Genomic DNA, 25279 nt, shown 5'->3' on the forward strand with positions numbered 1-25279 from the left:
AGGGGACGTCCTACTCACCCTCTCCTTTGCCGTACTTGGAGCTGGGTGCCCATGACACCGCCTCGAGGTAGCCCAGTTCTCTACACACTATGTGGGCATTGTACAGGGAGAAATCGTCATCACAAATGGTTCCCCACTCTCCGTTGTAGTAAACCTCCACTCTCCCCTCGTTGTGCTTGCGCTTCTCCCCTGCCAGCCTGATATGGATCTTCGCAGGGCTGCTGGGTGGCTGAGTGGGTACGGGCTCGGGGGCTTGAGGCTCATGATATTCAGGGTAGTAGAGCCAGTGATCATACTGCCCCAGGGTGGGCATGCAGAAGGAGAGAAAGACAAGGAACACGTGTGTTGCCAACATCTTCTAACGGCCTTGGGCCCTGCAATGAAACAGAGAAATGATACTGATGACAGCAGGAGCTTTACATATACACTGCAAAAGTAGTCCGCCAACCAGTTACTCATATATGTTATTAACAGCGGTACATGCGTGTGATCGGGTACACAAAACAATGACCGGCTAGCTGCATTTTCATGGGTGGCCCCGGTTAAAGGGGACAATCTGGTCACCTTAGCCTAAGAATCACGGTGTTAGTGAGCTTCTCGTGGAAAGAGAAGGAGTGGAAATGAAAGCTGGAGGAGGTATAAAGAGAAAGAAATGATTTGGTCTCCTGGATCCCTGGGTCAATAGATGGGAGAAGATGCATTCCCCAGAATGTTGGAGACAGAATTTAACATAGAATTGAATGGCAAATAAGAAGCATTCGGCCGTCTAGTCCGCCCATTGTTCCTGATATAAAGACTCAGACCTTACTCAGGATTGTCATATGTCTGTCCCGTGCATGTTTAAATTCCCTTGATGTATTAGCCTCTACCCCTTCTGTTAGGAAGCTATTCCACGTATCTACCACCCTCTCAGTAAAGTAAAACTTCCTTACATTACATCTAAGCCTCTGATTCTCTAGTTTTAGATTATGGCCCCGTGTTCTAAATTAAATGAAATGTGTTCCTGCTACAAAACGGATGGATGTCCTGTCTAACAATTAAGACAAACATAAGTATTGCTCAATTATTTTTTTTTGTGTGGGATACTTTGTGTTGTTTTTGGTGGATTTATTTTATTGTCACTTTATAAGTTCAATATATACATTTTTGTGCAGCACTTTACTTCACACTTAATTAAGTGTGTGCTAATTATTATCGGGGGGGGTAATAATTATTAGTGGTCTTATGACAATAATCACGAAATGTCCAAATCATCAGGAACATTCCGCTGGTTGTTCCAGCGTGTTTTCACATTATGAGGGTCTAGGATCTCATCCATGAAAGTGCGCGTAAATATCCAGCAATACGAACTCCTCTGTAACTCCAACCCCCCCCTCCCGAGACATCCAGGACTCTCTCCCTCTCCCCTCCCTGTCTGACTCTCCCAGACTCCTCTGTGTACGGAGCGGAGGGGGGGGGGGTGCTGTGTGGGCTGAATATTTCCAAGGTGAAGTCATTCACAAATGACATCATTTAGGTAAAGGGATACCCCAGCATTGACCCTAAGCTGCCATGCGAAAAACTGCACAGCACATCCACCTGAATTCCTGAGAGCTGCAGACTATTGTCTCCACACTCGCCACTCAACTCGCTGATGGCTGCTAGACTTCTACTCATTTAACCCCTGCCCTGCCTGAGTCCCACATTGCATATATATATATATATATACAGTATGTGTATAAATATATATTTGCAGTCTAATAAATTTCCGGATACCGGTTACACAGCCCGCACCGGTTCCTCTGTTCCATTTCTACTTCTTTTAATCTGTTCATCTCGTTCCCCATTCTCTCCCCGGCCACAGACATAACTGGTACATGAGATCAGACATGTATGAGGTTTTGGGAGGAGGGTTACTCAGACCTGTGCCTTGAACCCAAGCAGAAGGAAACCCTGTAATGGGGAAGTGGGATTCAGACCAGTAATAAATCCGGCGGGATTCTCAAATATCCACATAAAGAGGCTCATTGTGTCCTTAGGGCTTTATTAAGACTTTTTATGGGTCTTTGTCTTCTAATGTTTATATCATTGAGTTAGGAATAAAGAAGAAGACAATGTGGTTGTTTACACAATTAAGTTTATAAACACAGATTATGTGACTTTTAGGGCTCTAGAACCCTGTGATACTCTCATAACCAGCAAACATTCTGAGATCCTACAAAAGAGAGACATCAAAGGCGGAAAGAGGGACAGAAGGAGTTTGGGGGGCAAAGAAAGACTCTTAAAGAAGGACACTTGGGAGATATGAAAATATGTCCAGAACCACGGTCTTTACCACCAAATAAGAACCATTTGACACGTCTATTCAGTTTATATTTCCGTTGCAGCCTTGTGTCCTGTATAGACGTATATCCCACACTCATGCATACTTAAATCCCCTCTGTGTATTAATCTAGAAGCAGAGATCTCCAACTCTGGTGTAAAAAGCCCATAAAGTACCAGACTTGAAGATGTCCCATAAACCCCGGGTGCTCTTCGGTTAGTCGGGGATTTAGGGGTCCTAAGTAAAAGGACGTCTCACCTCTGCCACATCCTCTGAGGGGGCTGCTTTGACCAACGTTTAGTCTTCCTTGTGGATGTGACAGAGAAGCTGACTATCTGGTTGAAATTCCCTTGCTTATGTTCAGTGATACAGTGAGAAGAGATGATTCCCATCAGTGAGATGACTCAATAATTCCCTCTACACTAACTATGCATTATACAGGGCCAGCTCGTCCCTTCTTACAGGAGAAGCTCACCAGGGCTAACCCTTCATCCTGCATAGTAAAGTGAGGGAGTTGAAAAGTTCATTGGATAACGGTAATAATTACTACTGTATGTTCCTCTGTTCTCCCCTATTCCCTATTCTCTATTCCTATCTCTGCACAGTCCTTCCCCAGTCATGCATGGATTGCAAAGCATTGCTGTAGGACATGCTCATAGCGGGGCAGCAGACTGCTCTCTAACCCTCACCATGCTCCATCAGCCACAAAACATACAAAACCGGCTAATGTTACACCCGCCTGGAGCCCCCGGTAATCTGCTTCCATTCCAGAGCTGACCTGGGGTATTATTACGAGTAAGACTGTTAAAGTCCTAGCAGCCTTAAAGCTGTATGTCCCATCTATTCATAGTATTTGACTGGATACCTGATTGACAGCTGTCAGACAACTAACTTTCTGGAACTGGCCATTAGAAGCTCTGTACCATTTATTGGGTTTAAAGGGACACTCCAGCCATCATATTCACTTTAATGTATAGTATATCCTTTAAAGGGTCCTACGGTGTTCTCCATGGTCCAGGAATTGTTGGACCATGGAGAAGGCGAGTAGCTCCAGAGCTCCGGTATCTAGCTTGAGGAGGTGGTTTTATTGTATTTATTTATTTATTTTTTAAAGGGGATGCATATCAAAGTATTCACAGATACACTTTCTAGGGCGGCAGGTCGAGGGGCGGCAGTCCCCCACCGCAAAACTAGGAGCTCCTCAATGTGCAGCTATTCAATACACCGGTCACAAGGGAGATCTCTGATCTCCCCAACCGGCCTATTTACACTATGGAGGCTGCACAGAGCCAGCACGACCTCCATAGACTATTTTAAAAGCATAGACGCCTTTAAGAGCCGGCATATGACATCATGTTTCAGCACTCTGCAGCGAGGATGGCCGCTGTGGAGGGGGTGGTTGGGGACGCTGCCTTGAGTCAGGCCTAGGGCATTGCCCAAAGTAAATAGTGAGGAATATAGCAGCCATTTTTTCCAGTTCATATGAGGTGCTCTCCTGCAATATGTCGGATGTCACTGACTCCTTCTATGAGTTCGCCAGCATACTGTGGGGCAGCACTTTATATGTGCCCCGGAAAGTGTATATGTGTCATAGTGCAGTCGTTGCTGTAGAGGGTTAAAGTTGTTTCAATTGATTCCTCTGTAATAGATTTTTTGAGCTAAAAAAAATAAATACATAAAAAAAAAGTATAATAACGGTTATACAACGACACTCCCAGGAACAAGAAGGCACAGGCTCGGTCACATTATAGGGGAGCCGTAAGTGCGCTCAGGCCTGGGGCAGACACAGAGGTATCTGTGATCAGAGGCAATTAAAGAATGTACTTTGCGCAGATTTGGAATCCAGGTGGTCTGCCCCTGCAGCACTACGGACTAAATTTATGAAACGCCATGAAAAAATGTAAAATTCACATTTTAGTACCAAGCGCCCATTTAGCCTCGTCGGAGAAGGAACTTGCTTCCCGGGGAAAACGCTATCAGAAGGAACATTCCAAAATGTAGCGTTTAACGGTAACCCGGCACAGGGTGCTTTACTTTAATTTACGGTGATTATAGAAAATGTAGGGGTGAATACAAAAAAATGTGCCGCATTTCACAAAAACAGTTATAACTAAGAGACTGAAACATTTTCAAGCCATGTTTTTGTTGCAAATGAAGCTTCAAGCTGCTGAACTCTAAGGAAGATAACATCTTTTGTCAGTTTATGAGAAACAGACACAAATTAAAAACACAGGAAATCAACAACACTATAATAAATAAGTGAACTTTATGCGGTTTTTTTTTCTGAACAGCCTCCTCCATAGTGTCAAGGAGCCCCCGATAAAGATAAGTTACTCCACTGACCATGTCCACCACCCTACAAAGAAATACAGAACTGGTGCAGAAAGGGCCTAATTTGTAAAAGTCTACTATAGATAGCAAATATATATGGTATATATTTGCCTCTATCTGCGTAGACATAGGCCATATAGTTTTAAATAGAAAATCTTGTAGAGGTTGGTGCATATATTTTTATATATCTCAAACTACTTACCTATGTAAGTTAAATAAATGACACCTGTGATTCCCCCAAGAGTGAGAACCACGGTAGTTCCGGTCCTACAGGCGACATCCACTGACTATCTCTGTATTCTGTTTAATAACTCCGGTAACAAATCAATCTGGCACATGCCTATTCTGTTTAATAGGAAACCGGCATATGTAAAGTTAACAATGATCACCTTTTTTGCCTCCATATCCACTTTATACGTGGATCCATTGAGGGCAAATGTCCGCGATACCAGGCAGTCTATAAACAAAGCCCAGGAAAGAGGTACAATAGCCAGATCACCACATACTCATATAGTATAACTACCCTGGGGCTTGTTGCTGTGCTCAGTGTTCCCTTGTTAGTGAATTTGACTGTCCTCACGCGGTCTTCTTCCTCCTACACAGCTGTTTCTCTTTCATTTAATGATTGTGTTCCAACCTACATATTACTTTGATGATCATTAGCACCGCTTTGGCATAATTGTTCAACTAACTGTATGCCTACAAAATCCATGACTCCATGTGCAAGTGTATCTGTGTATATTCACACCTGTCTAATACTTTTGCACAGTACTGTGTATATATATATATATATATATATATATAATTTTTTTCCCCATAACATTATAAGCAGGATGTATTGAAATATGTACCATATTCATGTAAGCGTAATGTCATTGTCCACGTGTTTTTCCCATTAACATCTGTTACACAACTTTTATGAGGAAGTCATTATACTGTGTATGCCGATCCAGTTTTCAGTAAGGGCAGATGTTGTTACAGTTTGAACGCTTAAATACAGTGGTCTGGAAGAGACTGACTCCATACCAATAGTAGCAGTAATAGTAGCAGTGATACTAGCAGTAGTAGTAGTAGTAACGGTAGTAGTAGTAGTAGTGGTAGTAGTTTAAGTAGTTGTAGTAGTATTAATAGTAGTGGCATAATACAGCAGTGATTATTTTTACATAACTGTTCCTTTTAGGTGAGGTCAAAGGAGAACTGGAATCCATTTAGTCTCAGTAATACATTTAGTGCCAAGTGTCCCAGTAATAAGTAGCCAAAAACATAGATGTCGGACAGAATGCTTAGTGTGTACTATAAAACCGTGTACAGCACAACTCTTTCCCCTCTTCTAGCTTTCCTGGAACACCACAAACCCCCTGCTAACCACAATCTTAAGCCAGGCAATAAACCACCTTTATTCATACGTTCTATTTCTCTTTTGACCCCTCCTTTTCTTTCAATTCCCTATATAATTCCTTTAGATCATGAGAGGATCCCTCATAAGCCCACCATTCTTGTCAGGAACTTTATTCCTGACATAAGTATTGTATGTACAGTATTGTACAGTACAGTATTGTTAAAGTATTGTACATCACTACATAATATGTTGGCGCTTAATAAACAAAAGATAATAATCCATGACAGATGTGCACAGAAAATCCATGAAGGAATGCTAAACACCCTGGGGGCAGTATGTGGTATGCACTTATACAAAATAATTGCCCCTCTTGTCCTATCAGAAGTGCTTATATTTTTTCATTCATCACTCTACCTACTTATTACACACCAACTGCTTCCCCCTATAGATTAAGAACCAGCCACTGTTCTTTCTTCCTCTCACCCATCAACCTGTCCCCCTGACCCTTCTTTTTTGCCTCTAAGTTGTTAGAGCGGATGGTGTACAATCGCTTAACTAACTCCCACTCCTCTTCTTCTCCTCCTTGACCCTCTACCGAAACAGCTCTTATAAAAGTATCCAATGACTTGCTCTTTGCCAAAGCCAATGGTCACTTCTCCCTTCAGAAACTCCTGGATACTTTCAATCACCACCTTCTTCTTGACTCGCTTTCTTCTATAGGAAAATGAGATACTGCTCTCTTCTGCATCTCATCACATCTATCTGTTTTCCAGCATTATCTATATGCAGATGATACCCAGAGCTTTCTTCCCCTGATCTCTCACCTTCTCTCATGTCCCATATTACCAGCTGCGTGTCTGCTATGTCTTCATGGATGTCACAACACTCCCTGAAACTTAAGCTATCTAAAACTGAACTCATTATCTTCACTCCTTGTATCCTCACTCCACTGCCTGATTTGTCTATCTCCATAAACCACTCGGCTATCTCTCCCACTAACCAGGCCCGATGTGTTGGGGTAATCTTTGACTCAAACCTCTCCTTCATCCCTCATATTCAGTCCCTCACCAGATCCTGCAGTTTCCACCTAAAAAATCTCTCACATCCGCCTGCTCCTTACTCAAGAAGCCACAAAAACCTTTGTTCATTCCTTATCATTTCCCGCCTCGGCTATTGCAACACTCTTCTCATCTTCTGGTTAGCATTTCTCGAATATGCTTCTGCTAGGCTTATCTTCCTTACACAACACTCTGTGAAGCCCTCCACTGACTCGCTATACAAAACAATAAATAATAATAATAGTAATAACATAAAGCCCCCCATAATACTGCTCCTCCCATACATTTCTGCCCCGTAGAAAAAAATAGTCCCCTACTCAATCCTTATGTTCTTCCTGTGGGTTAAGGCTTTCCTCCTCGCTTATAATATCTTCCTTTTCCTGCTTACAAGACCTCACTTGTGCTGCCCGGTACCTCTAGGACTTACTTCCACCGTCCCTCTCAATAATAAAGAAAAATCTCAAAACCCACTTCTTCAGAGAAGTGTACAAACCTTTTAGCTAGAACCACTGGTGCTACCGCCACTCAATCAACCTCCTTACCACCTCTTCTTTCTCCATACCTAATGTTTTTCTTTACCCCATACCCTCTAGATTGTAAGCTTGCGAGCCGGGCCCTCTCTCTACCTAATGTATCAGTTCATCTTAGTAACACATTAAGAAAGAAAGGATTCTGCAATTACACTAATAAAGGGGTTGCTGACCTCTCCTCAGGGTGCTTTACAGGTTAAGGGAACTTTAAGTGCTTGGAGGGTAATTAGAGATAATTTTGTTTCTATGGAGAGAACATAGAATGTGCAAGTAACACGTTTACTGAGAGTCCAGCTTGTGGCTCAGCAGTACCAGGTGTCAACAGGCAGACCAACAATAAATTAAGGCCCGGTTTAAGACCTCCAGGGACCCATAACAGCTTCCTGAAAAGTCAGAGACAGAAGGGTGGAGGAAGGGAGAAAGCAAAGGGAGTGCTGCTGAAAGGAGGTGAAAGTTAGTGGAGAAACCTGATATGGAGAAGAGTGGGGGGTTTGTAGTAAATGAAATGCCCCTTGTTTAGTTCACTAACTGTTATGTGTACTGCGCATGCACACACGTTCGCAGTTGCTCGATGCGCGTTCTCGATGCATTGAAGCCTGCCATTACGGTTCTAGCTTGATGGCACCCTTGTCGTTAGACAGGCTAATTGGCCATCAAGCTGAAAGGAAAATGGCATAAGCTCCATGTAGTGTCATCAAGACTATCCTAAACACGTAGCAATTCTTCACCATTTCTTTGTAGGTTACATTTAATTTTATAGACATGTTTCAATAGTGCTCAAAAGGCCAACACCTAATGTCAGTGTTGTGTTTATGAGGTTGCTGCTTTAGGCCTGACCTAGAGCAGTGCTCCAAACCATTCCATAGACCCACCAAGCCAAGGAGGACCTTCTCCTCTACTTTTTCAGTAGAGCGCTGGGGCCTCAGCATTACATTTGGGGCAGTTTTAAGAGGGATATCTAATTTCTCCAACTGCCCCATTAGGAGCTGCCTGCACTCGTGAAATCATTGGCCCAGGGGTTGCCTGCTCCAGGCCAACCAGCCAGAAAATCCCATATTTGGGAACCGTTAGGCTCCCGGAGCCCCCTTTACGGCATGGACTACCTGCAGACGTCAGTGGCCGTTCCAGTTGACGTCCTGTATGGCCCCACTGATGTTGGTGGAACAGCCCCTATTTCACTGGGAAATGAGTGTTGCCCATCAGGAACCCGCTCCAGCGACCTGGAGAGCCAAAGAATCAGAGCTACTGGGTATGAGAAGTTTAAGGACTTCTTAAAGTGGATCTGTCATATTCACAAATACTAAATGTAACTGTTATTCTTCACAATGTCATAAAATGGGAGCTTAAATATTAAAATAACCTAAATGAGCATCACATTATCTCTAAACCAATGAGGACAGTCATTTGAACATTCTATAGGAACATTTGAATGATCATTCCTCCCACTGGTGTAAGATGGTGGCTTTAGTAGGACAAATTAATACACGAGGCAAGGTCAGGACAGGGATGTATTTGGTTACGCAGGTTTTGCCCCAAAAGAGAATGACATTAAGTAACCAAAGGGTGTATATCAACAGCAGCAGACACGACAGCACTTTTCAGAGTGCTTGGTAATAATGACATGTTAATGACATGCTTATTAAGAAGATCTTATTATTATTATCTTTTATTTATATAGCGCCAACCTGTGACTATATATGTGTACTAATGCATACACTCATGTATATTGATGAACCCGGAATGATCATCATATACATACACAAGCTGCGTGTCCCTTTCAAGCAACATGGGGAAATCATAGAGGTTCTGTTTTAAATGGGCCATCTGGGTATCTATTTTGGGAAAATTAGTGGTTTCCAGGTGCCGGCACACCTTCATCTAGAGGTAAATTTTTTTAAACCATGTAGCTCAAATAATAAGGATTTAAATAAAAGTCTCCGCCTGTCTTTTCTGCCTGCCTGAAATCAACGGGCCAAATGTTGTTTCGTTAGGTCAGATCACTTTAACTCCTTTACACCTGTAATGACTGTAATATATATATATATATAATATAAATGTTATCTGACATAGTCTGCATGCTACCTCCACAACCAGAACTTATTACACCCCAGACAACGTAGGCATTCTTCAGCATTCTATAATACACATATTTTAAAAAAAAAGTTAACTAATATTAACAGAAATACTAGAACATCTTGTGGAATTAGCTAGTTCTTGCTATGAGTTCTGCTTGTTTTAACCACTTCTCCAGCAAGTTAGTGGTTATCGTTTACCAGATGTGTCGGGCTACCAGCACTCCTTTTAATCCCGAAAGAGAATTTCTAGCCGTTATGAGCTGATGAGAATTACAGAAGCTGTTCTGGGACAAAGTCTGATTTCTTTTCCAAGTACATTGTTCCTGCGGCGCAAACATCATATAAAGGAACATTGTAACCCTTTGAATGCCTAACCCTGCTGCCATGACTCTACTTGAGAAGATGGGGTTCTAGCACATGTGGCATTACAGCTACCATCATTAACAGAGCCTTAAGTGTGATGGGAGTTGCGGTTCCTCAACCATGGGAGACGCCGCATGCATACATTCTGAATTTCTCAGTAATGAGGCGGTTAACATGGAAAAAGTCAAGTTTGCAGGAAAATCCATCAGAGGCAGGAAGTAACCCAAATGGAGAAACCAGAGGTCCATGTATGTGTGCCCAGGGAGAGACATGAGGAGATCATGAATTGTTACCGTATGATAGAGAAGTAATATGGCACATTTAAGAACATTCTGCACTGATTAATGGTGCCGAGTATGACTATACTCTAAGATTACAGGACTCATTATATATATATATATATATATATATATAACGAACACACTGGGCTGCACAATGACACTAAGTTCTCACATGCCTCATAGGATTTATATTGAATATTTAGTGTTAGTGGAATGGTCAATACCCTGGTGTCACTGAACTACAACTCCCATGATGCACTCCCAAACAGCATTTGGCTGGACAGACACCCCCTGAACAGCTGGAGCAAACAAATGACCTCCAATCTAGTACAAAGGATATCAAGCTGGCTATCCTACAGCCCACCAGTCAATTGTAATAGACTCATGGCAGGCTTACTGCACTCTATAGCTCTGCTGAGTATCTCTAACCAGTACATAATCCGGCATATAATAATAATGCCAAATACATTTGTAGACCCAGAATGAAATTGTTGCACTGTAGAATAGTTCTTATATTTTTCAGTTTTCAGTGTTTGGCTTTATTCTATAACACTGTGCACTATATATATATATATATATATATATATATATACATATATATATATATATATATATGAGTGAGGAGTGCTTAGTATCTCTACAGACTGCTATGAAGATAAAGCGCTGCACAAACTCACTGACTATATAACTGTATTTCTATAAAACACAAAGTAACGGGAAAATGTGCAGTTTTATATGTTTTGCTATTAAATGCTATTTTCACATCTCTCATTGCTGTTTTTTTAAACACAAAACGCTCTGTTGTGTAATAATAGGAATTGTCACCGTGCCAACAAGATTTGTACTTGTACATACAAGCAGACGATTTCATTGTGGGGAGTTTAAAAAAAAATCTTCATAACTTATTATTCAACGCTGTCTGCAGGCTATCTATGGCTGGCTCAGCATGATAGGGGTTATAAACAAACTGCTCCAGGCTGGAATTTTAAAAAATAGAGTGCTATATGGATAAACAGTCCAGTGCTAAATATGGAGCAGTCACCATGGGAACTAAGAGAATGTTCCTGTTGATTGCTTCACATTAAGCAGTTTACACCAGAGCTTTGACCTGAAGTTTATGTATTATAAAGCTAACAAATAGCCTTCATCTGGCTGAGGGTGATGGGCAGAGCTGGGGATCCCCTGGCAGACCAAGCTATTAGAACACGGAATGTCAGATTCCACGTATTTGTGGAGTTGAACTCCAACAACAAAAGAAGAAGAGAAGCTTCTTGGAGGTAAAAGTGGATCTCTTATGAAAGAGCCTGGTGCAGAGTGACAGTGATCAGATCAGATGCCAGCACCCAAGCACCTCCATCACAATGACCTGTGCAGCATCACTAACAGGACTGTCACTAAACAAACCCCCTTACCCACCCATTACCCGGCAGTAATGAAACACAGACCCCCAAAGCACAGAATCTACCCCCTCCACTCCCAGTATGAATCTGTTCCCCCTCTAGGTATGAGTGACACTTACAGGTCTGCAGTTCCAGGCTGAGTGCGCCCTCACTCCTGGTAGGGACTCGTTCTTCCCTGAAGTTGGCTGCTGGCTGGAGTCTCCCTGATGTGCGGCTAGCGCTTCCCTGCACACTTTTTGAACACACTGGATTCCCTCCCTCCCTCTGTCTGTTTCACCCCTCCACCCCTCCTCTCCTCTCCAGCCCCCAGCAGACTCAGACATCCCAGCTATTGAGGGTGAGCTAATGGATATTATGTGCAGTGATCCCTGCCAGTAACTGTGAAATAGCTCAGCCAGCAGCTAAATGGTTAATTGTTAGCCCCCCTGTTCTCTCTGGAACAAAAGCCACCATTGTGTCTGTCTGTAGCACATAGTATGGCCCCTATAGACTGCAATACAGTGCATACTGACCATGCAAGCACATATACACACAAACACACAATGACCTGTATGTGGCAAAGGAATGTTGGTGAGAAAGAATGCATTAACAGTCAATATATAAAATCTGTACATGCTAAACTATAATACAAAGACAATATATGCTAAACTATAATAAAAAGACAATATATGCTAAACTATAATACAAACACAATATATCCTAAACTATAATAAAAAGACAATATATGCTAAACTATAATACAAAGACAATATATCCTAAACTAGAATACAAATATAATATATCCTAAACTATAATACAAATATAATATATCCTAAACTAGAATACAAAGACAATATATCCTAAACTAGAATACAAAGACAATATATCCTAAACTATAATACAAAGACAATATATCCTAAACTATAATACAAAGACAATATATCATAAACTAGAATACAAAGACAATATATGCTAAACTATAATCCAAATATAATATATACTAAACTATAATACAAATATAATATATGTTAAAATAGAATTCAAATGTATAACACTTTTATAAAGATGTACTATGTGGTTGCGTGTATTTATTTATGTATCAGTGTGGCAGTTTAGTTACCTACCTACTGTGTAAAGTGCTGTTTAAATTCTTGGTGTTATTATTATAAAATATGCTAACATACAATAAATAAAAGAGTTGCGCTGCGAGTGAATCAATCCCCTTCTACACAATACACAGGAATACGCGGCATGGTGTGTGCTGCCCACCTGCCCAGGTAGTTCCTATAATCCTGCCTGGGTAAGTGGAGGGGCCATAAAGAGACATCATTAGAGTGTGTGCTTATGGCAGCCCTATGGATTAAAAGGACAGCTATTATGAGCGCTTTAAGGCATATGATAGCTGAGTGGCCCCTTATGCATTCCCATATGCATTTGCCCCTTTCTCTGCCCCCCTGTCCACAGCTCTTTGGTATGTTGAAGATGTCTTCTGCTGCTTGTGCCAGGGACGTATTTATGTTCCCCCAGCTGCCCCCTTCATGGCCGCCATCTTTTTTGCGGAGCGCCGGGATATGATTTTTTTTTTTTTTTTAGTAGTATTGGGAAGCTGTGCCAGTCATGCACAGCCCTTGTTTTGTAAATGGACAGGTTGGGGAGATACAAGATCTCGCTTGTAACCAGCCCATTGAGCAGTGGCAGTGGCACACCAGCTGGCTGGCAGTGCCCCGGTTTGGTGCCCATGTGGTATACTCACCGCCAGTCAGCTCCACTTAAATGTATTTTTTTTACAGGTTCAATGTATACATATTTTACATATTAAAGTAATTCATTCTTCGCTAGTGATACAGCACGGGAATCTGTCCCTTTAAATCTGCCTGTACCGAAAGACAGGCCCCTCTTTTGGATGCAAATCCCCCCCATCCTTCTTTCCTTCCCTGACGTCCCTCAATTCCTGGAGCTCAGAATGTTTACCGGGTATGAGTGTATCCCGTGTTCTACAGCCATAAAAGTCTATGTCTAAAAACCGCAGAAAATGCTTTTATAAATAAAATTGCATAAATAAAATATGTTCTTAGCCATCAATAGGTCTAAAGGCTGAATTAAAAAAACACTAAACCCATCATATGCACTTCTGCTGAATCTCCCGTAATCATTTGCCCCTTTGCCCGCCCCCGGGTACTTTCCATGATATATTTACCACCAACTCCACCCCAGGCTCAGCGAACTGCGTGGGAGATTCTAATGAGACCCCCCCTGCAGATGCGCAGAAAGCATTCCCATTGATTTCAATGGGGGGGTGCTTTCTTGCCACTGATTGGCTGCTTCCGTTCAATGGCGAGGACCATTAGCCTATTGAGGAGGTGGATAGCTGCAGCTCCAGAGCTGCAGCTTCTACCAAAGGCAAGTCTGTAAGAAGCGATTACGCTGCCGAAGAAAAATACATTTTGTTTTCGGGGAGGCGGAAAGCCCAGGACAGAAGTTTGCACGGAATCCGCCGGAGAACAGGCTGTGTAGATTATCGCTGTCAGATTCTTTTCTGGGCTCTTATAAACACCACATGTGCTCTGTGTACGTGAGACACTTGAGACAGGAATTTTTTGTATTTTAAACAATTGCAGTTTTCTAGGAAGTCCATCAGGATATTTTGGAGAGAAATGGCTTAAGACCATAGAAAGTGTACGACGGGCTTTTAATGAGCACAGGAGGCTATCAGAGAATGAGGGGCAACATGACATTCATGCAGGGCCAGACTGGACAGGGACCTATTGAGTCCTCCAGGATACATAAATGTTGTAGCAGCGGAGATCCTAGTACCAAGCTGTCTGGGACACTTAAGGAAGGAGGGAGTAGGAAGGATTTTGCTTGATGCAGAGTGCGGGGCATTGAGGGTCAGGGCTTATGGATGAGTTTGGTGATTTAACACTTCAACGCTGAAACATCTGGACATTCCATGGACCAACATAGAGAAAGACACGCGGCAAAGCCTTGGGAGAGCCTCCCGCTCCTCGCACAGCACTGCGAAAGCCGTCCATGTATGAAGCATTCTCCCTGGCATGGAGGGCTTGGGTTCGCCAAACACAGAGTGGAAGTAGAAAGATGCATGCGTCTGGAACACGTAGAGCTGGAGCAAGCCTCTATAATGAGCAAAGCGGCACACGTGTGAACCATGCAGGGCGTTATTTGCCAGTAGGTTCCTGAAACTTGATGGAGTGCATTCTTCTGTCACATGGTCTCAAGGGTGGGATAAGTGGTGGATAAGTGCAACAGCCTCCCTGCAGAAGTGGTATAGGCTGATACAGTGAGGGAATTTAAATATGCATGGGATAGACATAAGGCTACCCTGAATCTTAGACGAGACTGAAGGACTGAGTAAAGTCTTTGCACCTGAAAACAAGCAGCCGGAAAAGATGGGCTAAATGGTTCTTATCTGCAAATTCTATGTATCTATAAGTATATAAGTTTTAGTTACTACAAGCCTATATTCTGACTCTCTATAATTACAATGGGAATTGTTACTACGATGAATTATTACATTACAAGGTCTTCAGTTGAGGGATTCATTTCCACCTCATGTGTCTTATAGCGTGTTCCTGTTAGTATCTCTGTCAGGCCTGGACTGGCCATCTGGCACAATGGACACATGCCCAGTGGCTTGCTGGTCAACAGCACCCCACACTTACTCCATCTGCCACTCTGGCTGCAGATATGGTGCTGCGGGTATGCCCAGCTGCGCCCTGCGTGAGGATAGACGTGTAATATGAGGCAGCGCATATCCGGCCAGCGGCCACACTTACATCATTTGGTGGCAAATGGCCTTAAAGTGGTAGAGGCGCCTAGTCATCCCTAGTCCAGCCCTGACCTCGGTGCATTACGCGGACACACAGGACGTCACTGTAACAATGCCAGCTGTGAAAGGGTTAGTAGTTGTCTGTGCGTAAAGCGCAACCAGTGGAAACTTGGCAGGGGAGCCGGAAGAAGAAGAAGATTGAGTGTAGAGTTGAAGATAAACAGGTTTCAACAAGGTTCAGACAGCTGCCTCTCCTCATCCCTCCTCTGGTCCCCTGGGCTCCTCGCTACTCAGCACGGCCTGGGATGGGTGACAAGGACACATTCCATCGGAATAACTTACTAGTGCTATGTACTCCTTTTGTAACCTCTGCTTGCTCTGTGACTCATGTGGATTCGACCAACTTCCAGGCTTTCCAGTCGCTGCATTTATTTCTGTTTAATACATAATATACCTTGTGTTTGGCTAACAAGCCACATGCCTCTGGTCATCTACATTGATGAGTTCGACTTTCCACCAAACAGAAGCACCAAGAATGATCAGCCAAAGATAAGAGCTGAATTATTAGATTATACAACGCCGGCAAGATCCATCATAGCATATTTACGATATCAATTACAGAAGAAAACAAAATTAAAAATAATATTAAAATGGATAATATCCGAAATTCACACTACCACGAAAACGCTCTGCTCTTTAGAGCTTACAGTCTATTAGGAGCTCGAGGGAGAATGGGAAAGAAGATGAGAGAATGTTTGGGCAAGAATGATTTGATTATAGCAAAGGTCAAGTTGAGAAGTCAATGGCCTGGAGATCTCTAATGTGGTTTCTTATTAGAATGCTGGTTATGGCATATTAAGATGATTGATTGTATACTTCTCTCAACAGTTGGGTTTTTAGTGAGCATTACAGTTACAATGAGTAGGGGAGATCCTGAGTAAGTAAGAGGTTAAGAATATCACGGTAGGTTCTATAACACATGGAGACTATAAAAACGTGACACAGAAGCGCAGATCAGGAGTTTGTCCTAAGGGTACTTATTTTATGAACGTCGAGATAGTATAAAAGCGCACCTGTGATTTTACATATTACGGTGTCAGCAAGTGACGAGTCGCGGACTCTGTATGGGAGCGCGAGTCTGCGATGGGAGCGTTTAGACATCCTTTTTATGTGCTAGTGGTCTGAGTACCTGTGGCTGAAAAATACCAAACGGTTTAAAGGTTACACGCAACTGAATGCAGCACTAGCGACGCCATCCCCCGTACTACTTCATGCCCAGAAATAACACTTTCATTGTGTAAAATTGTGCTACATTCAGAATTTGTGACATGATGCAAAGCCAGACACTGACAGGGACTTTCAAAAAGCTTTTTATAGTTTCTATGACAAAAACCTGGGCCGTTTTTAGGTGATTAAACCATCAGAGGTAAGAGTAAAGTGACAGATCTAGTATTATTGGCATTCATGAGAATTTCCCAACGCTGGGCGTAGGGGGCAGCATAGCTGCATGTAGGCATAAGGCTAGCTCCAGACAGCCTTTAGTGGGTGAGGAGCGGGAGGAAAGTTGGTAAGCAGCAGGTGGTGGTGGGGACTTCGGAGAGTTTATAGTTATGTATGTTGTCTCACCAGTGTAAACCAGAATTATTTATTTAGGTAGATTGTCCTCCATTGCACCATTGTTGAAACCCATAATAATTCTCCGTATACCTGCGTTTCCTGGCTGATCATCCTCTGCTTGATAAAAAGGACATTCTCACGTCTCATACAGCCCACCAAATGAAGAATGGATATTAAAGTACTTACACCTTGTCTGGTGTCTGTAGATGAGTGTTTAATAATGCTTCTACTACCCCCCTTATTTTAAGTGGAAGGGTTTTCCATCACCTTTACCCACCATAACTTTTGTTATTGGTAGTAAAGTACTTACAAAGCATTCATTGTTGAGGAGGATGTAGAAGAGCCGGAACTTTAGAAAAGGAAAGTTGGTGTTATTAGTGCATGAGATATCTGGAACACGCAACAACGTCTTCAGTATAATGTTGTGAATTATAGGTGATACCTAGAGTATTTGGCACCTGGGGCGGATCCTGTAAGTGGCACCCCCCCCAAATGTAAAGACATCTACAAAATTATGTTGGCAAGAATATTTATTGCACCAATTTGTAAACTGTATGTCAACTGTAAACAACAAGAAATCTGGAAAAATAAATTAATAACTTATAAGTAAAATAAACACGTTTAAATAACATTTACTGAACATATAATAGTGCTTTCTTTAATAACCCTCCAAAAAAAAAACAGCGTCCACATTGCCCACATAGAACCTGACCAGCACCCAAATTACACACACATAGGACGTGCCATCTTTGCCCCCAAACAGCCCAGCATGAGTCAGCATTGTTCACAAACAGCCGAGTGTACGCCATCTTTGTCCCATAAACACGCTACCTGTGCCATCTTTGTCCCATAAACACCCTGCCTGTGCCATTTTTGTCCCATAAACACCCTGCTTATACCATCTTTGCCTTTTTGACAAATCAACTATACACCTATGATTAACACAAACACTTTTACAGTCACTCACTAATTCACTTACATTCACACAATTCATTCACACAATCATTTATTCTTTCACACAAATTATTTACACATATTCATTGATGCATTCTCACAAATTCATTAATTCTCTCACTCATTCACACAATTCATCCACACATTAATCCATTCATTTTCACTCTCTCATTCTGACTCTTTATTTCAATATTCTTGCTACCCTCCTTTCTCCCTATCTAACCATTCTCACCCGCTTCTGCCCTATCTACCCCTTCTCACTCCCTTCTCCCTATTTACCCCCTATCCCCCCGTCTCACTCCCTTCTCCCTATCTACCCCCTCCTAACTATCTACCCTCTCCCCCCTTTAAAGTTCACTTACCTTTCAGGAGTCCTGCGGTGGGGGTGCAAGGCCTCTGTCTCCCAGCTCTGCCACTGTATGGAACAGCATAGAGTGATGGGAGTTATGATGTACTTTAGAGCATAATGAAAAAGACATTGGAAATGGTACAGCATAACACCCATCACTCTCACACATTTACCAATCCACACATATACTAATCCACACATATATACCAATCCACACACATACCAATCCACACGCATACCAATCCACAGATTCCACATTTACCAATCCGCATATTCCACACATACCAATCCACAGATTCCACACATACCAATCCACACTTACCAATCCACAGATTCCACACATACCAATCCACTCTCACTGTCACTCTCACTGAATGATTTCCTACCTTTCCTCTTTTCTTCTAACAGCAGTCAGCTCCTTTTCTTCCTCTTCGCTCCTCTTCTTCTATCTTCTTCCGGGTCAGAGGGCACGGACGGCGGTGGGCGCGGCTTCAGTGTTGTGCGCCGGGATCTGACAACAAACCCCGGCGCACAGCAGCAGTTGCCGCGCGGATCGCGAGGGAGCGGTATCGGAGGTCTTTAACAGACCTCCGGCTCCCTTGAGTGATTTTAAACCGGTTCCCGGCTTAAAATCACTCAAGGGAGCCTGAGGTCTGTTAAAGACCTCCGATAACGCTCCCTTGCGAGCATCCTCTCGCAGCGGCGGACATTACTGTCCGTCTCTGGAGGGGTGCCGGCAAGTTGGCACCCCCCTGATGACCAGCACCCGGTGCGGACCGCCCCCCCGCCCCCCGCTAGGTACGCTACTGCAGTAGAGATAACACTAATTATTGAATTGCAATGTCTAGTATGAGAATAACCTGACTCTTATCAGCATCCTGAATTTCTGGACTTAGGATCTATACTCTCTTAATGTACAATTATGCTTTTGGTTGGTCCAAGTGCATTGTTCCAACATTCTCACCAGGGCCATAGTGGGGATAACATGGTAGCCCTAATGACCATACCTGGGAACTTGTGGGCTCCGGCTACCAGGAGCCTACCCTTGCGTGACGTAGCCAGAACTGCCCATTGACGTTGGGGTTTTTTCCACTGATGTAAGTGGTCGTTCCCGCTGACGTTGCGGGAAACACCTCCCTTTAATGGGGAAATGGGCAGGGAGTGGGTTCATGGCACAACTCAGAGGAATCTGATGTTGACCCGGAGAACCGGTCAAACCCGGAGAGTTCCCAGGTATGCTAATTAGGTCAGCTCAGCCAATGGCTGGATATGCGCAGCCGCACATTTTGATGCTTATTCGGTTTGTGACTGGACATATCCAGCCGGTTTCCGCACATTACACGCTTTGAAGGCCCACCTGAAAGCTTTGTTGACTGTCCCCCTTCCCCGTGTTTGTATCTAAACGGCCACAACTTAGAACATATCACTGAGCATGTGTGACGTTTCCCAAACGTGCATGACCCAACATTGCTTCCCTGCCCAGAGAAAGGTAATCCTGAGACCCCGAGGAAACTCCACACACGATACGCATGCTCACTCCTTCAAAACCATTAAATGGAGCGCAGAAAGCCTGCAGCCATCACTGTAAATGCTGCCTAAAAGCCTTGTTACTTTATACATACACTGGTGGCTACATCTAGAATTACAACTTAAAGACAAGTAGTGCTCAAAACCTTTAGATCAGACCAGCCTTCTCCTCAAAGACACTTTATTTTAAACATTGTAACATTGTTATATATGTATGTTATATAACTGCCTGGTGAGGAGGCATTACTGTCTGTCCCTTAATAGAAGGATTTATGAAAAGTAATGGCCCAGTCAAAAATAAAAATTCACCCTCAGTTTCTTTGGCTGGTCAGAATTCTTTTCCTGCTTCCCCGAATCTTTTTACATGATTTTACGTTTCACATTTGCCACAGAGAAGGTTATTTTATTGGCTATGATTTTGTATTTTGTTTGCTTAATTTTATAGGGTTCTTCAAGTGAAGAGAGCAGATTCAACAAACAGAGTTGGGCGTCCATAAAGGGACAGACCTCATTTTAATATATTCAAAGAAGAAGAGCAACCTGAAGTTAGAGATTTTACTTTAGTACATCTTCCCTAGGGGAAAGACACCCAGCAAACATTGGGTATTAATACAATTAGGTAGAAAAGATGTGTTTCCTAAATATGTTGCCGTTCATTGGCCCTCTTTCCGTTTCCTCTCCTGGTGTTTGCAGGGTAGGAGTTACCTGGGAACTTCCCAGGCTGGGCTACCCAGAGCTCATCTGAAGGAATGGCTTCATGAGAGATTGGCTCCAGCTGTGCAAGGAGTGGGAAAAGGACTGGGCAGATCGATGCCCCGGAGAAAGAAGAGAGTGACCCGGAGATCCCGGGAAGCATCAATTCACTCAGAGACTCCGAGTCAAACCTGGAGCGTTCCCAGGTACAGGCACGAGGATATCACCGTGTTTTAGAGACCTAAAACGCATAATAAGGTGTATCGCACCTTATTGTTTCTAAACTATTGTACATTACTCACCTTCCAAATGTAAATCTGTTACATAGATAGCTATCAATAGATAAATAGGCCAAAGGTCAAGTAAAAAGTATCGGTAAGGTCCATACCCTTAAAACCAATCCTTTGCACTTGTTCATGTAAAATGTCAGTGGGGCGGGAGTACGTATTTTTTCAGGACATTCTAAAATTTTCTTTAACAAAATATGCTACCTTTAGGCGATTAAATCCCACAAAGAAATACCTAATTGTAGTTTTGTCCTTGTTACGGAGTGATACGTTGGAGACCTGGGGTATTTCAGGCAGGGTGGATGCGAGAGACTGGGTGGGCCATGTGGTTGTCGTCTTGCCTCTACACAGCTGGGTTGGGGGTTTTACATTAAAGCCCCACATATCTCATAGGGTACGTTTGTCCAACACATGCGCTATGTTCAGATTCAGTGTTTTGTAAGCATGTGCGTGTTCTTTTGTGAATTATTCCCAGAGAGGAGCTACCATAGGAACAGTGGGGCCTGATTCTGGGTTGTCTTGGATAACAATAACTGCATGTTAAAATATACTGTAAGTACGTTAATATGCATTCTTAAAAAAAATAAAATAAAGTGCTTACCTGGCACAGAAGAGACAGCCCTGCTGTAGAAGCTTCCCTCCATGGTCTGAGTATTCTTGCCACTGATTAAATGCATTGAAGTGTAAAGGAGTATCCCTTTAATAGAGCAATTTACATTTACACACAGTGAGAACTACTGGTACAGAAAGAAACAAAGACTCTACCCTCGGAAGCTCACACTCTATTAATATATCGGCAGGAATGCAACTTTCGACCCAATCATATTTTCCCTTTCTGTCCATTTTCGAAGATGGGTGATTTTTTTTTCACTGGGAACTCTTAGAATCTATCTTGGAGTCTGTGAGTTATCACAGCTAGTCACCAGACCTCCGGGTAGCCTTGGTTAAAAAAAAACCCCATAGCTTCCCACAGTCTCAACCTTGCTGGGACAATCCTGAAAACCTGGCTCATGTCCCATCCGTTGATTTACCTGCACAAATTAGGCATCGTGTATGCTGAAAAAGACGAGTGGCGGTTCAGGAGCTGCGGTGTGCGGCCAGTGGCTAGATATACCTGGCCACGCGCTACGCATGGGTAAATCAGGTTTACCTATGACCTGATTTCTATAGACATTCGTATATTTCCAAAGAGCACAAAATGTAAAAACACAAACGCGGGAATCTTAGCTGCCATTTGTTCTTTTTGTAATAACTATTGCCACCTTGTGGACGTGGAAACACGCGCATGGAAAGTGGGAAAGTAACAAATCCAAAATTCTCCAGACTGCAAATAAAAAATAAAAAGTCCTCTACACAGATCAGTAACATCAAAAACAAATATTGTATATATTTAAATGTGTGTCACTGATTTTTGTGAGTATTGGGAAAAAGCCAAACTGGCTCGTTCTTTATCTCAGTCCTATCAGTCAGATAAACAGATTCTTTTATATAAATGTACAAAGTTAATGTGCGTTTTATAAAGAATTATATTCCAACAAGTTACCCCAATGCAACAGGACGTGTAGATTTTATTTGGTGCACTGATTTGAATGGGTTATTTGTAAGGATAGTTTTCAATACAATAAATTAGTTGGTAAATATCTATAATGGTATTTAAAACAGTGATTTTCAAATATTTTAACTTTAGGCTTAAGGGGGTTTCAGGAGTCAATTCTGGAGATAAATAGAAAAGGGGGACAAGTCTCCATATGATGCCCTTGTCTTTTCCCTTTGTGTTTCGCCCTTGGATATTGGAACCACATGCTGATAACGTCACACGCAACGTTGTGTGTGATGTCATTGCGTAAATATGTCCAACATGTCATTGGGAAGTCCCATATTGTCAATAAAGCCAGTAAATACAGCTTTATGGTTACAAAGGGCATTGAGAATGACCACAGTATAGAAATAGATAGCCAATGAAAGTAGATATTTTTTAAAACACATCAATGACAAAAAATTAAAGAAGGCAACTGATTGAAGTCTGGAACTGGTCAGTTGGTGGAGATAAGAAGGAGGCAGAAGTCTTAACTCTTCTTTTTCCCCTTCTTTTGTATACCAGTGAAGGACCAATGTCTGCAGATTTGTGCAATAATGCTACAAAAAGCTTGCGGCGATCATGTGATTGGCGGATGCAGGATAGGGTGATAAAACTGCTCAATAAAGTAAAATAGATAAAACCGAGGGCCAGATGGTATACATCTTTAGGTACTTGGGGAACGTTGCCAAGAAATAGCCAGACTGTTGCTTTTGATCCTCGGGGATTCGCTCATGTCTGGCACTGTCCTAAAAGACTGCCGTGAAGCAGAAGTGGTACCGATATTCAAAAAAAGGTATTAAAGTCTCAGACCGGTGAGCTTGACATCTGTGTTTGCGAAAGTATTTGAAAGCATAAACGATATGTTTCTTATTGACATAATGTCACAGTGGATTTGGTCAAATTGGAGTGCCAGATGAGATTAATTGCTGACAAATGCAACGTTATGCATTTGGGGGGAAAATATATGTGTAAATTAAACCTCAAATGGAGCTGTGTTAGGAAAATCATTAAATGAAAAAGCATTTGGGAATAATTGTAGACAATAAACTTGGCAACGTGGTTCAATGTCAGTCAGCTGCTGCAAGAGCCGATAAGATATCACCATGTATAAAAACGGGAAGAAAATATCATTTTGCCTCTATATGAGTCAATGGTAAGACCCCACCTTAAATATGCAGCGCAAAAATCGGCCCCTGTTCTTAAAAAGGACATTATGGATTTTTTAAAACAAATTTAAAGGTGGCTACAAAGTTAATTAGAGGAATTGAACCTCTTAGTTATGAGAACGGAGCAGGAAAAAAAGAAAAAAAATCAACGATTTAAAAAAACAATAAAAAAAAGTTGAGTCCGAATATCCCTTAAGTTAAGAAATATTTTTTTTTTTAAAAAATAATAATATAGAGGGATGCATGTGGCCCTCTAGAACATTAAAACAAACTATGTGTGTGGGGTATTTTGGTAATCAGAGAATTTTGCTGACTGTAAATTGAGTCATTGTTTAGCAGTGACACATACCCCTTAGCCTACGCAAAATAGCATTAAAATAAATGTTTTTGTGTTTTAGTAAATATTTTTTACATAGTAGAACTAATAAATATTATGTTTTAGGTGCTACTATGGCTTTAAAAGATGACCCTGCTTATCCTGAAAAAAATGATCTGATCTGTGTGGGTTCATCAAACATGGAAAAGAGAACCAGAACTTGGTAAACAACTCAGTTATTTAGGGTATGGAAAGCCCTACGTCCTGAAGGGGTTAATAAGGCATAATAAATTGCACAGTAGGAGGTTAAACAGAACCTTTATCAGGATAAATGCATTTCGGGAAGAGAACTGGTGCTGGCCATATGAATGTTCTTTCAGCTAATATCGTTTTAATGAAGTCCAGCTGCCATTAATACCAACCCTAGGAAAGCAAAGAATTTTGGGTGTTACCAGGGAAACGCGGCACTTCGCAAGCATTCTACATTTTTCTACACGAGGGCATTGACGTGAAGCAGTGCATTCACTAACATAAACCTATAGGGGAAGGACATGGTGTAATAACGTGGTTATGCGTTGAGTAAGGTAGATGCGGAAGGAGAACCTTTTGTGACAATTCTTCCTACGATAGTTTAGCTGATAAAAAACTACTTTGAGTTTCTATTCCAGCATCTTGCGGAACTGGAGATCTCTCGGTGCTTGGGGGGGTCCAGGAAATCCAGGCAGAAAAGATCACGGAGGGCTACCACCAGGGTATCACCTGGCACCTTGTGGCTTGGCAGGGGGATCTAAAAGCAATTGACCCGCTTACCTCTGCAGCCGACCAAAACCAGCACACAATAAACACACATACAAGCACAAATTACTCTAATACAATTGTTTTAACACAATGGCACAAATGCACTCACACCGAGAAATAGGACATCCATTGGAGCTCCCGCCTGGCCACCTCGGGACCAGCCGAACACTGTGAGGGGGCTCCTTGGGTAGGGTAGTCGCGTCTCTGACCCTGACCATTCCCACCGCTGTCCCCATCCCTTCCCACCTCAACAGGGTGCCTGATTAATGGATCTTCACCTTGAATGTAAATGAGATCATGGTATTAGTAATGTTCGAAGTTCTGTATAAGAACCGTGACTTTATGTGCTACTTCTAGCCAAGGTGAGCTTGCCAGGAACTCTAGTTTGTATCCAATCCATGTTAATGTATGTGGTATGAATTTCCCACTGGCCTGGCTGTCATACATGGCTTATATTCATTTGCCAACTTTATTGTTGAAAAAAGTACAGCTTACAATTAGTAAATTACTACATTTACCATAAATTAAATCTTATTTTAACAAAATGA

General features: G+C 42.3%; 1 protein-coding gene across 1 annotated transcript in view; it reads right to left on the bottom strand.

Annotated features, from left to right (window-relative positions):
- LOXL2 (lysyl oxidase like 2) overlaps positions 1-11929 on the bottom strand; it is a 28069-nt gene extending 16140 nt beyond the window's left edge. The window contains exons 1-2 of the mRNA XM_053462795.1: positions 11799-11929; positions 19-374 (exon numbers count right to left, since the gene is read on the bottom strand). Coding sequence (XP_053318770.1) covers positions 19-355 — 337 coding nt within the window. The 5' untranslated portion in view covers positions 356-374; positions 11799-11929. The remainder of the gene's footprint in view (positions 1-18; positions 375-11798) is intronic.
- Positions 11930-25279: the final 13350 nt, after the last annotated feature.

Source organism: Spea bombifrons, chromosome 4 (genome assembly GCF_027358695.1).
Source record: "Spea bombifrons isolate aSpeBom1 chromosome 4, aSpeBom1.2.pri, whole genome shotgun sequence".
NCBI classification, from domain to species: domain Eukaryota; kingdom Metazoa; phylum Chordata; class Amphibia; order Anura; family Pelobatidae; genus Spea; species Spea bombifrons.